The sequence below is a fragment of the Lissotriton helveticus genome, chromosome 10 (assembly GCF_964261635.1).
Source record: "Lissotriton helveticus chromosome 10, aLisHel1.1, whole genome shotgun sequence".
In the NCBI taxonomy this organism is placed as follows: Eukaryota; Metazoa; Chordata; class Amphibia; order Caudata; family Salamandridae; genus Lissotriton; species Lissotriton helveticus.
Window position 1 is genome coordinate 487727765 of NC_136071.1, and position 12842 is coordinate 487740606.

At 50.3% G+C, this 12842-nt stretch overlaps 1 protein-coding gene across 1 annotated transcript in view; it reads left to right on the forward strand.

Moving 5' to 3' along the window:
* EEF2KMT (eukaryotic elongation factor 2 lysine methyltransferase) overlaps nt 1–12842 on the forward strand; it is a 197544-nt gene that overhangs the window by 95624 nt on the left and 89078 nt on the right. The window contains exon 3 of the mRNA XM_078662965.1: nt 12020–12100. Coding sequence (XP_078519091.1) covers nt 12020–12100 — 81 coding nt within the window. The remainder of the gene's footprint in view (nt 1–12019; nt 12101–12842) is intronic.

Below are 12842 nucleotides of genomic sequence, written 5' to 3' on the forward strand. Positions count from 1 at the left end.
ATCCCCTCAAACAATACGGGTGCTGTATCTTGTGTATTGTGTGAAGCATATGTCTCGTATAGTACACCCTATGCAGGATTTTTAATTGCACAAGCCGAATTCTTGCTGATATTCCCACCTCCCTAGGCGAGGCTAGGGCCTCATTCCATTCAGAGTCATCTAAGTCTCCGACATTCTCCTCCCATTTGGCTTTCAGTTTTAGGGTGGGATCTATCAAATTATTCAAGAGTTTGCGATACGTAAGCGATGTCGCCTTCTCCTGCATAAAGTCTGTGAGGAGGCGGTCTTCCATGGGTGACGCCTCCGGGACGGTCGTGCCGCTAGGGATGGCCGACAGCAGGGCGTGCCGTATTTGTATATACCTGTATAGCTCTGTGGGCCTGAGTTCGTATTGCTGTTTCAGCCGTGTGAATGGGATCACCGTGTCTCTGTCCCACAGGTCTCCCACCGTGGATAGACCTATGTTGTCCCATGATGTAAACCCTTTGCTGCAGCGCAGATTACCCAGGGCCTTTGTGTCCCACAGAGGGGTGAGTCGTGTGAGCTTCCCCTTCCACCCCAGTTTTGCCTGTGCCTTGTGCCACAACGACACGGTAAGTTTCGTGGGTCCCACTAGTGAGCGCAGCTTCCCCTGATCGTATAAGGGCGCCAGTAGCGTAGTGGCGCCTAATTGTTCCCTGTCCGCCCTATAGGCTGGATCTCCCTGGTGTACGTGTAGCCATTGATTGATGGGTTTTAGCTGGGCGGCCCAATAATAAAGTTCCAGGTTCGGCAATGCAATCCCGCCGTCATACCATCCTCTTTGCAACTTGGCCTGCGCTATCCGTGCTGGTCGGTTATTCCACATGAGACCTGCCAGCAGGGCGGATACTTTACCAAAGTATCTCGTGTCCACCGGGTATGGTGTATTTTCCAGAACATACAAGAACCGGGGCAGGGACACCATCTTATAGAGAACCGCTCTGCCCAAAAGTGTCAGCGGTAGCGCCGCCCAGAACTTGACGTCTTGTTTTAGGCGGTCAAGTAGCGGCAGTAGGTTTTTCTAAAAGAATTCCACTGGGTTTCTTGTGACGTGTATCCCCAGGTATCGAAAAGCGGATCCCGCTAGTTTAAGAGGGCAGTTGGCTTCCAGAATGGGATCCGGGCCGTGCAGGACATACATTTCAGATTTGCTCCAGTTTAAGGTATACCCTGATATGCTCCCCTGTTCGTCACATAGTGCCAGTAGAGCAGGCACACTCCGCTCCGGTTCCGGCAAGTACACCAGCATGTCGTCTGCGTACAGCGACAGGCGGTCCTCCCATCCTTCCGACCAGGTGATTCCCTTCAACAGCGGGGTGGAGCGTATTCGGGTCGCCAGTGGTTCCAGCGCGATCGCAAATAGCAATGGCGATAGGGGGCATCCTTGACGGGTACCCCTCCCCAGCCGGAACGCTCGGGATATGTGGCCATTTGCCACCACCCGTGCCACTGGCTCAGTATATAGTAGCCGGACCCAGGCCACGAATTTCGGGCCAACCCCCATGTGCGCGAGGACTTCGAACAAGTACTGCCACTCTACCATATCGAACGCCATTTTGGCGTCGAGTGCCAGTATCACCGCCTTTTCCTTCAATTTGTCCGCTCTGGCCAACACCTTATGCACCCTACGTAAATTGAGGGCGGTGTTTCTATGTGGCATGAAGCCAGACTGATCAGGGTGAATAATGTTCGGCAGGCAGGCCATTAGCCGAGTGGCGAGGAGTTTGGCTAATATTTTAACCTCTGCGTTGAGGAGAGAGATAGGTCGATACGACGCACAGTCTCCCGGGTCTTTCCCAGGCTTGGGGATTGCAACAATGGTCGCTTCCCTCTGGTCACTCGGAAGGACGCCCTGGTGGAGGCTCTCCACGTACATGGACAACAGGGGACCGCCAAGCGCCTCCGCCGCTGCCTGGTACCACTCTATCGGAATACCATTCGGTCCAGACGCCTTTCCCGGCTTGATGTCATGGATCGCCCGTTGTATTTCTTCTTCTGTGAGATCCGCCTCCAGCTCCTCAGCCGCTTCCGGCGAAAGCTTCTGGAGGGGGATGCCGCCCAGCGCCCCTCGTACCGATTCCGCTGATACAATATTGTCAGGCGTGTATACCCCTTCAAAGTGATCTGCTAGTGTCTCCACTATCTCTTCTGGGCTAGTGAACACCTCTCCTTGGCTGTTTTGAATTCGTTGAATTCCCCTGGCGCTATCTCCCCTCCTGTCCAGCCATGCCAGCATTTTCCCCGCCTTATCTCCGACATCGTAGACTCTGTATGCCTTATCTCTCACCTGAGACACCGTCTGTTGGCGTACGTGTTCCCTAAGTAGCTGCTGCTTTAGGAGCAAGGCCAGCGCCGTTTCAGGTGTAGAGTTTGCCTCGTGGTCCACTGTAGCAGTGCGCAGCGCTAGTTCCAACTCCGAAATATCACGCTGCTTATCTTTCTTATGGCCTGCTATGGAGGCAATGGCCTGCCCCCTCAGCACCGTCTTATATGCTTCCCACAGTGTGACTGATGACTGCACTGACTCGGTATTTTCTGTAAAGTAGTGCGATGTCGTAGTGCGAAGGGTTTTGCGGAACTTGGAGATTTTGAGATATGATGCGTGCAGTGGGAAGACTCGCCTACGCGATTTCTCCTGTGTGGTGAGTGTGAGCGTGACCGGGGAGTGGTCTGATATTCCTCTAGGGTGGATTTCCACTGCGTCTACACGTTGTACACCGGTACCCAGAGCTAAGAAGTAATCAATTCTCGATAAGCTATTGTGCACTGTGGAATGGTAGGTATACTGTTTGGTGGCGGGTGCGTATAACGCCAGAGGTCAATCAATCCCATGGCGGTCATGAATCTCTGGATCTGTGAGGGGCCTCCCATTGGGGTGACTATTGGGAACCTATCCATGAGAGGATCTATCGCTGCATTAAAGTCTCCTCCGATGATAATGTCTCCCTCGGGCAGGGTCAACAGGAAGTCCCCCAACGCCGGAAGCGTAACTGAGTGAAGCGCCGGAGGAGCATACACCGACACCACGTTCATAAATTTCCCCTCCCACTGCCCTTGGATTGCTGCGAAGCATCCCTGCGTGTCTGTCTTAGTGCTCAGTGTGATGAATGAAGTTGATTTCTTTATTAAGATGCCCGTGCCCCTGGAACCTGCAGTAAACTCCGAGTGTACCGCCATCTTATACCCCTTCCTATCAAGTGCCTTGGTTGTGTTTCCCGTGAGGTGTGTTTCTTGGAGTAACACCAGAGCTGGCCCCTGCCGTCTAACCGCATTCATCACCAACCCCCTCTTGATCTTATCCCCCAGCCCTCTCACATTCCATGACATGAGGCGGAGTGGAACCACTTGTGTTTTCGGCATCACCTCCTCAGGTGTGTGCGTTCGCGTGTCCTGCATACTGTAGTGTGGCGCTTCGACAGCGTATAATGGGCGTGTAATCCGGGGCATACCTCCCCCGATCCTGGCCTAGACCATCAATGCGTTCTGTTACGTGTGTAGACCCTAACCATAAAACTGTGATAACTAGTAAACAATCCCTCCCCACCTCCCCCCTCCCTGCCTCCCTGCACAACGGACATTCAACCGCCCGCCACCCCAACTTAGCAGAGTGCTTAGCCCTTCCCTGAAACATGTACTTGCGCGCTGGGGTGGAGTAACCTCCGGAGCAGGCGACATCCCTGCCCCCCTCTGGTCCCCCCAGGTCCAACGTCCAGGCAGTTCCACCCAGCAGAGTCTTTCGGTAGTCAATGACGTGAGTGACACCTCTGATTCATCATTCAATTCCTCCTTCTGCTCCTCGGCTTTCTGATGTCGGTGACTTATTCATCTCCGCTCTTCCGGATGCACTGGAGTCTTCGCATGCACTGTCTCGGTGATTCCGTTCCTGTCTATTCGCGTGCAGAGGGCGGCCAGCGGGTCGCCATCCCTCCAGCCACTCCCGGGCCATCTCCGGTGTGTCGAAAAACCAGACCTTGTCCTCAGCCACCACTCTAAGACGCGCCGGGAAAAGCATGGAATATTGCAACTCCTTCGCCCGCAGCGCCTTTTTAACATCCAGGAAGGTTTTCCTCCGGCGCGCCACTTCAGCCGTATAGTCCGGAAAAAAGGCAACAGTCGAGTTCTGGATACGGAGAGCTGGAGACGTCCTCGCTGCCTGAAGGATGACGTCCCGGTCACGAAAATTGAACAATCGTGCCAGGATCGGTCGTGGAGTGGCCCCCGGTTTTGTTGTCCCGCCTGGCACTCGGTGAGCCCTTTCCACCGAAAAGAAATGGGAGAGTCCCTTGGGTTGCAGGTGGGTTTTAACCAGGTCTTCCACATAGAGGTCCATCGCCCCTTTACCCTCTGATTCCGGGACCCCCAGGATTCGTACGTTGTTCCTCCTCGAGCGTCCTTCTTGGTCGTCCAGCTTGTCTCTGAGTGATTTGTTTTCGGCCACCATTTTCTCCATCGCTGTCTGTAGTTCTGAAACATCTTCCACCAAGGATTTCGTCACCACTTCCACCTGCTTTACCCTTTCGTTCATTTTTTGCAGATCTGCTCTGATCAGGGTGACTTCTGTTGCTGTAGAGCCCACTGTTGTTTGAACCTGTGCCAGAGCGTGCATTACGTCCTCCAATGTCGCTTTCTTCGTCCCGTCACCATCTTGCGCCTTTCCAGGGGAGTGACGCGAATCCGTTTGTGGATTAGCTTTGTCGTAGGCGAATTTTTCAAGTTTGGCCTGCGTTGCTGTCTGTCTAGGGCCCCTACCAGCCATGGCTGCGTCCGTGATCGTAGTTTTCCGCGAGTCGCGGTATCTTCGTTCCGATCTGAGCCTCCGATCCTCTTGCCGACCTTCGTCCGCCAGCGCGGGATGTGCGGCCGACCTCTGGTACAGAATTCGTAGCAGGCCACAGGTGGAGTGGGTTGACGAGGACGTAGATGTCCACTTTACTAACAGTCCACCCTCGCGTATGGGGGGGGGTGGGTCCACCGGCGTCCGCTGATGTTCAGGCAGCACGCCAAGTCCAGGCCTCCCTTCCCGCTTGCCCCACCACTGGCCTCAAGGACCTTCTCGGCTGCTGCACGGGGTCCGCGTGATCTGTTTTCCGCACCTCAGGGGGGGGAGGGGACGGCCCGTGCAGTTCTTCGGGTGTCGTGTGGGGGTCCAATTCCAGCGCTTCCAGAGGCAGGCGTAGGGACGGAGTGCCGCCACCCGGACGTGCCTTGCCCCAAAAGTGCACCCGGTCTCCGTTGTGCGCCGCGAGCCCCAGCGCAACCTTCCATCCGGGCTCCGAATCCAAAGAATGGGGCGTACGGAGTTAACCAACCTTGTACCCCACTGCCCGCAGTCACTGGATCTGGCCTCAGTCCCCCACCGGTTCTCGCGTGTGCTGCGCCTCCCCCGCCGCCCGGCGGATTTTCGTTACCTCCGCTGCAGCCGTCCTCCTCCTTACCGGTTCCCTCAGCGGGAGTACTCACACCGGTGTAGGATCCGCCGGCTTTGCTCAGGTCGACGCACCCACCGACTCCGACGAGTTTCAGTCTTTCTCCGCTGGCGACCGATTCCGGTGTAGGGACCCCGCCGACCCCTCACTTCCGATTACAAAAAGGGGTGGTGATGGACAGAGTATCTGATTTTTTTCCAATTCTTCACTGGAAAGGAAACAAGCTTCCGGGGACCGGTTTCTGGCATTACAGCCGTCTTCGGCCCGGCTTGCTTGAATCCTGATGGTGCAATGAGCAAGGGACTCATGTCTGAGCATACCCTTCCACACTCACTCACTCACTTCCGGTCGGGCCACAGGTTCAGGATAGGCCGCTGTCAGTCTCCCACCACAGGCCTCACTGCGCCGAGTGCTGCCGCCGCTGATTCCGGTGTCCGTCAGCCTCCAAATTCGCTCCGCTGGTCACCGCCCAGACCTAGACCCGGTGTGCCCCGTCAGGGAACGTTTCAGGGCGGATAAATGTGCCGGATTTAGAATGGATGTCGCCTCTTCTCCGGAGCTCCTACGTTACGCTGCCGCCATGTTCGGCTGCCAGCCACGCCCCCCCCTTTTCCTATTTTTGATTGCCTGTCCATAGGCAAGTCGAGCAGTTCTTATCTCAGATTGGTTTTTAGGTGATTTTTTAAGTATGTCCAAGAGTGTTATGTGTTTTTGAACATTCAGAATTAAACCAACCTAAACTCTTAGCCCCAAGACTTTCTTTTTGTTTTCTAGTTAGATTTTTTCTAATTAGTATTGCAATTTTTTCGAAGGCAAATTTGATTGCTCGTGGTTTAGGGGGGTATTCAAGGCATGTCTGAAAGAGGTCAGGGTCAGACGTAATCAGTTTTTCCAAAAATTTAACCGTATCAACTTTGGACCATTTTATGGAATAGCCATTTATGGATGCCAGGGATATTGAATGAGAATAAAGATTTTCCGTTGTATCCCCAGATTGGCTCCTACTTGAGGCAGTGTAAGTTTTAGCACTAATCGGGTAGTGATCGCTCATAACTATATCTTCTCTCCTGGCTTCTAGGGCATCGCCATGATAACTATTGGACATCAAAATAAAATCTATTGTCGTAAGTAACCCCCTTCCATGAAATGTGGGTTGAAAGTCGGTCATGGGTACAGTTAGTTCGTTAAAGAAGCCCAAATCCCATTCATGTAGTAAGTTATTCAAGCGGTTTCCAACAGGTGTGTGCTCAAAATGGGTAGTATAGTCACCATTTAGGCCTCTTATATCACAGACCCTTGTTCCGCTGTATGGACATAAATGACAGTTAAAGTCTCCCAAAATTACTATACGGCTATCAGATCTGTCCCCTCCCGCTCCCTTCTTCAGAAGTTTAGACAAATGATCTGTAAATGCAGGTTGGTCATCCCTCGCTATGTTGTTATATAGGTTAATTATAAGGGAACTGACAACCTCTTTCCCAGTCAATCGGAAGGCCTGCAGAGAATGACCAATTTTATTATTATTGGGGCTGGCTGGAGGCAATTCTATTCTCTCTAGTAGGAAATTTGCCCTATTTGAGGCATATAAACAGAGTCCGCCTGAACATCTACCTTTATTTGACTGGATAGCTGGGGTCAAATTAGTGCTGAAACCATCTAAATTAGTAGGTACCAGATCCCAGCATTCCTGCAATGCTATTATGTCAAAATTATTTATGAATTTCAGGAAGATTGGATCATTCGCTTTTTTTGAAAGACCAGCAACATTCCAAGTTAAAAAATACATGTTTTGATTTATATCGTGGCTATTTGACGGAATATTGGTCTGTATTGATCCAAGGACTGAGTTCGGGGGTAAGTCTGAAATTCCTTCAGATAGTACGTCTGTGCACCGTGGTATGGGCATGTCAGGATAGACTCCACATTACACCTAGGACTAGAGATAGAATTTATAATTATGCCTTCATTGGCATCAGTTCTTATTACATGTGCACTAGGGGGTGTTTGTTGCGTATATAAGTTTTTATTGGATGCCCCTGATTTTTTGGTCTGTACCTCTGTTTTCCAATTGTCCAAAGGGACATGTAGTTCATTACCTTGACTTTGGGGTACCCCTAAGGTTACAGGTGGCAGAAGATATGTTGGTTCGTACTTTGGGGATGTTTGGTTGTGTAGTGGTCAATCCACCATTTCTAGAGCTGAAAAACGGTTGCTGGTTGGTACCCCTCTCCATCCCTCTATGTACGGTTGCTCTCTCCTGGAATTCCAGGAGTAGGGTTCCCATTCCCGTCTCCTGCTGCGTGTGTCTATTTGGGACCAGCTCCACCCAGGAGATTGATTCCAACTAAAGGGGGGGTCTTGATCATAGGAGAACTATGGAGGGTAAAAGAAGGACAGGCGGTTGGCATCTATACTTCCCTTTTTTTCCAAAGCTGTCCAAGAACAAATGTATCTTACCGTACCTGGGTCATCAAAATTTATGATGACACAGTCCCCCTGTGTTCTTTTCCTTGTGTCCCCGATCCAGGAGACCCTACGTACCATAGAAAATCTACTGTTGCAGTTAGGGGGAATAGGTCTATTTATGCTGAGACATTGCTTCACTTTATTTGTTAGGGACCAAGTAGATTCTCTCGAGTTTTCCAGAAGTTCTGGAACCCCCGTGAGGATCACAGTGAAGGGGCTTGCCTCTGGGGGAAGATGAATGGGCCTCTTGGGTCTTACTGGCTTTTTGATGGTATCACCTCCCTGTTGTATATCTGGGGTCTTAGGTGGAAGAGACTTAAGTTTAGATTTATTTAAGTCAATGGGTGCTCCAGTCTTCCCCTGTATTTGCTGTGTTATACCCTTGGCCTCTTTTGCATTGACTTGCCGGTTGGTAGGAATCGTGGGTTTTTTAGGTGTTGATAACGAAGCTAAAGGTTTCTGTGCAATAGTTTTCTGTGCAATAGTGGCCTTGTTGACAGTCACATTAGGAGGAGCTAGTGTATTATGTGCAGTGACACTGTTTGGATGATTTAAATGATTTGAGTGATTAATGAGCTTGGCAATTTGTTTCTCAATGCTCATTAAGGATCGTTCAATTGGAAGTAAATGAGTCTTTATTAGATCCTCAATGGTGGCCAGCAGTTGCACATTTAGGACAGAATTGATATTTTTACTAGCTGCCACCCCCCTCTCGTCAGCACCCGTAAGTACAGATGCTGTAGGAAGGTCATCTATATCTGCAAGTGAGGAATTTGTGACGTTATTTCTTGGAGACACTTGGGGGATTTGCTAGGTCTATTTTGATTTAAAGGGCAAGGCCGTTTATATTTGTCTTTATGCCTAACGCCGTTATGTTTAGGGATAGCTCCCCTCCCTTATCCCCTTGTCCGGTATGTTCGAAAGGTCTACTAAAGTTTGCGGGACCGATTGGGTGGGGCTTATCAACATGATCGGCGATTTCTCCAAGTCTTCCATGGTATCTACGTCCAGTGAGAGACGTGTAGCAGATAGATCAACGTTCCTTGGAATAGTGTGAATATCGGCACGAGCTTCATGCAGTAGTGGGGCGCTTGCACCCGTCTGGATAGGTGTTGTAGCTAGGGCCAAAAGGCCCATTGAAGACCTTCGTGCAGCAGCAAGATCCTGCGAGACACGTCTTTCTAAGAGTACGATCCCCTGATTAATTGCTTCATTAGCTTTGGTGATAAATTGGTCTATTGGGCCGGTAATCTGGCCCAATCCCTGGGCCGTCTTGCTCCTGCTTCCCCTTGTGGACATGATTTAACTAAAAAGTCACGTGAAGACAAAAAACGTATCTGATAGATAAGGCTGACATACAAAGGGGATACCGGAGACAGATGTTAAAGAATAGGCCCAGTCCAGCCGGTCAGCTGGAGGCGGGCACTGGGAGGGGGCGCGGCTCACGCGGGAAGAGGACCCAGCTGCTGGTGGTGAATGCTGGTCCTCGCAGTCCCGGGGGCCGCGCCTCTCGCCTCCTCTGCGGCCACGGAGTTGGTCTTATCCACACACACAGTTCCCTGGGAGATGAGAGACTGCAAAGCTACTCCTGTAGCGAAGGGCAAAGGTTGCTGGGCAAAGAACCTCAGAACGAGCGGCTCCCGCGTAGCGGGGGCCGCGAGAGGTGAAGTACGGTCAGCTGGAGGCAGGCACTGGGAGGGGGCGCGGCTCATGCGGGAAGAGGACCCAGCTGCTGGTGGTGAATGCTGGTCCTCGCAGTCCCGGGGGCCGCGCCTCTCGCCTCCTCTGCGGCCCACGGAGTTGGTCTTATCCACACAAACAGTTCCCTGGGAGTTGAGAGACTGCAAAGCTACTCCTGTAGCGAAGGGCGAAGGTTGCTGGGCAAAGAACCTCAGAACGAGCGGCACCCACGTAGCGGGGGCCGCGAGAGGTGAAGTACGGTCAGCTGGTGGCGGCCACTGGGAGGGGGCGCGGCTCACGCGGGAAGAGGACCCAGCTGCTGGTGGTGAATGCTGGTCCTCGCAGTCCCGGGGGCCGCGCCTCTCGCCTCCTCTGCGGCCACGGAGTTGGTCTTATCCACACAAACAGTTCCCTGGGAGTTGAGAGACTGCAAAGCTACTCCTGTAGCGAAGGGCGAAGGTTGCTGGGCAAAGAACCTCAGAACGAGCGGCACCCCATAGTAAATTAAAGTGCGTACAGTAAAAGGAGGATTATAAAATAATACTGTGTAATCCCTGATTGCCCTCAGGATTGGGTGTAACCTATAGTCTACCTGTGGTGCTCTTGTACTGTAGGAAAGCAGACTCAGTTCAAGGAAAAGGGTTGAAGGTTCTTTACTAGTAAACAGAAGATTCAATAGAGGGATAATACTCCCTAGCAGCACAAAAAAGGGTTAACACCACCCTAATGTTCCCTACCTCCTTTACCCGTCCTCCGCATGAGTGCCCGTCCGGACACTCCCCAACGGAGGGCACTGTACACAGCAATGGCCGAAAATGACAATCGAATTTCCGGTCTCAAACCGTCCCCCGCACGAATGCCAGTCCTGGCACTCTCCAACGTGGGGTACAGTAATCCGGGTTAGAATCACCAGGGGCTTTTGGACCCAATGTTAGTCAGCCCATATGCCAGGTAAAACTCCTGCTAACAATTTCGCTAGGCAGGGAGCGCAGTTATGTCACTAGCTCTCCCAGAGCGTGATGCAGTACTTTTTCAAACTGCTCTCAGAACACAGAATGTACACAGGTCCGCAACACCGAGAGAGCAGTTAAGGCACTCTCTCCCCAGTGTACAAAGTCAGGTCTGGAACGGTTATAGTTCGGTTCTCTCACAATGCTCCTAAAGTAGCCTTACACCTGCTTGGTGCTGAAGGAGTTCTCCCACAGCGCAGGGAGGCTCTGATGGTTTCAATGAGTTCGCAGCGCGTGAGGTAGGCGCCGAACTCTGACTTGGTGGCTGCGGCGTAGGGGGGTTGAGCTTCCCCTGTCTAGAACCAGAAAGCAAGCGCAGGAGAACGCCGTCTCTTACCTTGCAGCGAAGCTTCTGCGTAGCGTCAGCAATAATCTGTCTATCAATTGCCCTCACTCTATCTAGCCATCAATCTATCTATCGCCATCACTCTATCTATCTATCGCCCTCCCTCTATCTATCGCACTCACTTTATCTATGTATTGCACTCACTCTATCTGTCTATCAATTGCCCTCACTCTATCTAGCCATCAATCTATCTATCGCCATCACTCTATCTATCTATCGCTCTCCCTCTATCTATCGCACTCACTTTATCTATCTATCGCACTCACTCTATCTATCGCATCACCACAGTATCACTCAGCACCACCACAGCATCACTCAGGGGCACCACAACATCACTATGTGCTACCACAGCATCACTGAAAACCACAGCATCACTCGCCGCCACCACAACATCAATCCGCGCCACCACAGCACCAGTCTGTGCAACCATTCAACAACAACTGGTTCAAATATGTTCTCTCAATGTTTCAAGCTTTATTACAAATGTCACAAAAATATGTTAATATTTCACTCTGTTCTTGGATTTTCGTCACAATAAAATACACTGAACATAATCTTCACAAAAGTTATTTACAAAAGTTTAAGCTATTGCCATTATAAATTACAATAACTTTAATTTAAGTATTAATTATTTAAAAAAATGAAAAGAAGGCCTTGTTATTTGTGATATCAATACATCTAAGTCACGTAAATACAACACATAGTACATTGGCATTGTAAATGACAAAGGTATTAATGTTGCTATTTTCAAAACCAACACATAAATACAAAATTTGTCATTTACAATACCAATAGCTCAAACTTTCCTAATGCGAGACCTATTGCATTGCAAATGCTTGTTTGTGATAAGCCGTCTGAAGTATATAATAGTCTCTGCTACTTGACACCCCCTATATACCATTTGAGGCCTCATCTACGCCCCACTCTGAGGTTGTAATGTAACTCAGTGACTCATTAGTTTTGATCACACCATAACAACAATTCCTATATATTAAGAATGTTAAGTTTGTTTGTCTGCATCTTCTGAAATTATGATATTGTTGTAACATATTTGTCTGTTGTTGTTGTAGACAGTTCTTGACCCTCTCTGCGTCAGACACCCACCCTCTGTGAAATACAGGCGACTATTCTTGACAGAGCTCATTAAAAAGGTTTGTAAAACTATACAGAAGCAAGACTCATCAGTAATGCGAGGAAAACCATAATGTTTATAAAATGCACAATGTTTAAAACTATTAATGTTCTTTTTAAAATGTATTTATATTCTTAAAGGAGTTTTAGGATGTTCTTCTGGGGTCCTCGCATTTATTTCAGATATGCACCCAGGATATTGCAGAAATGTTTGTCACATTTTGCAGACCCCAAAACAAAACAATGTTATCAAAAAAAGCAAAAATTGTGGTTTTCTTACAACAGCCACAAAATGTGCCTGTCGCAAAAAGCATGCCTATATACAGAACCAGCAAAGTTGCCCTGTGCCTGTCAGCAATGTAGAGCTGGAAAGATCGATGCCTGGAGCCTGGGATAGTGGAGAATTCAATATACAAGCTGTGCTCCTGCAGGCACCACTCTCTCACCCCATTACCTCCTCGTCCGTCTTCCTCGCCTCCTCCTGGCTGTCACCACCGGAGGCCATATTGGGAGAGGGAGAGGGAGACTAGAATGATGACTTTTGCTTGGAGTTTCTGTGGGATCCGGAGGCTCAATGGTGATTACTGTGGCAAGGAAGACAAGGACTCGGAGTAATGAAGATTACCGGTAAGTAACCGGGGCATTTCCCAGCTTTAAATCCTCAGTGTGAACTACATGGTGCTGGTACTATAGCCCCTTACATACTACTACCATCTACTGGCAAGAGGCAGGATTGGGTCTACACTAACAGGCCTCTCCAGC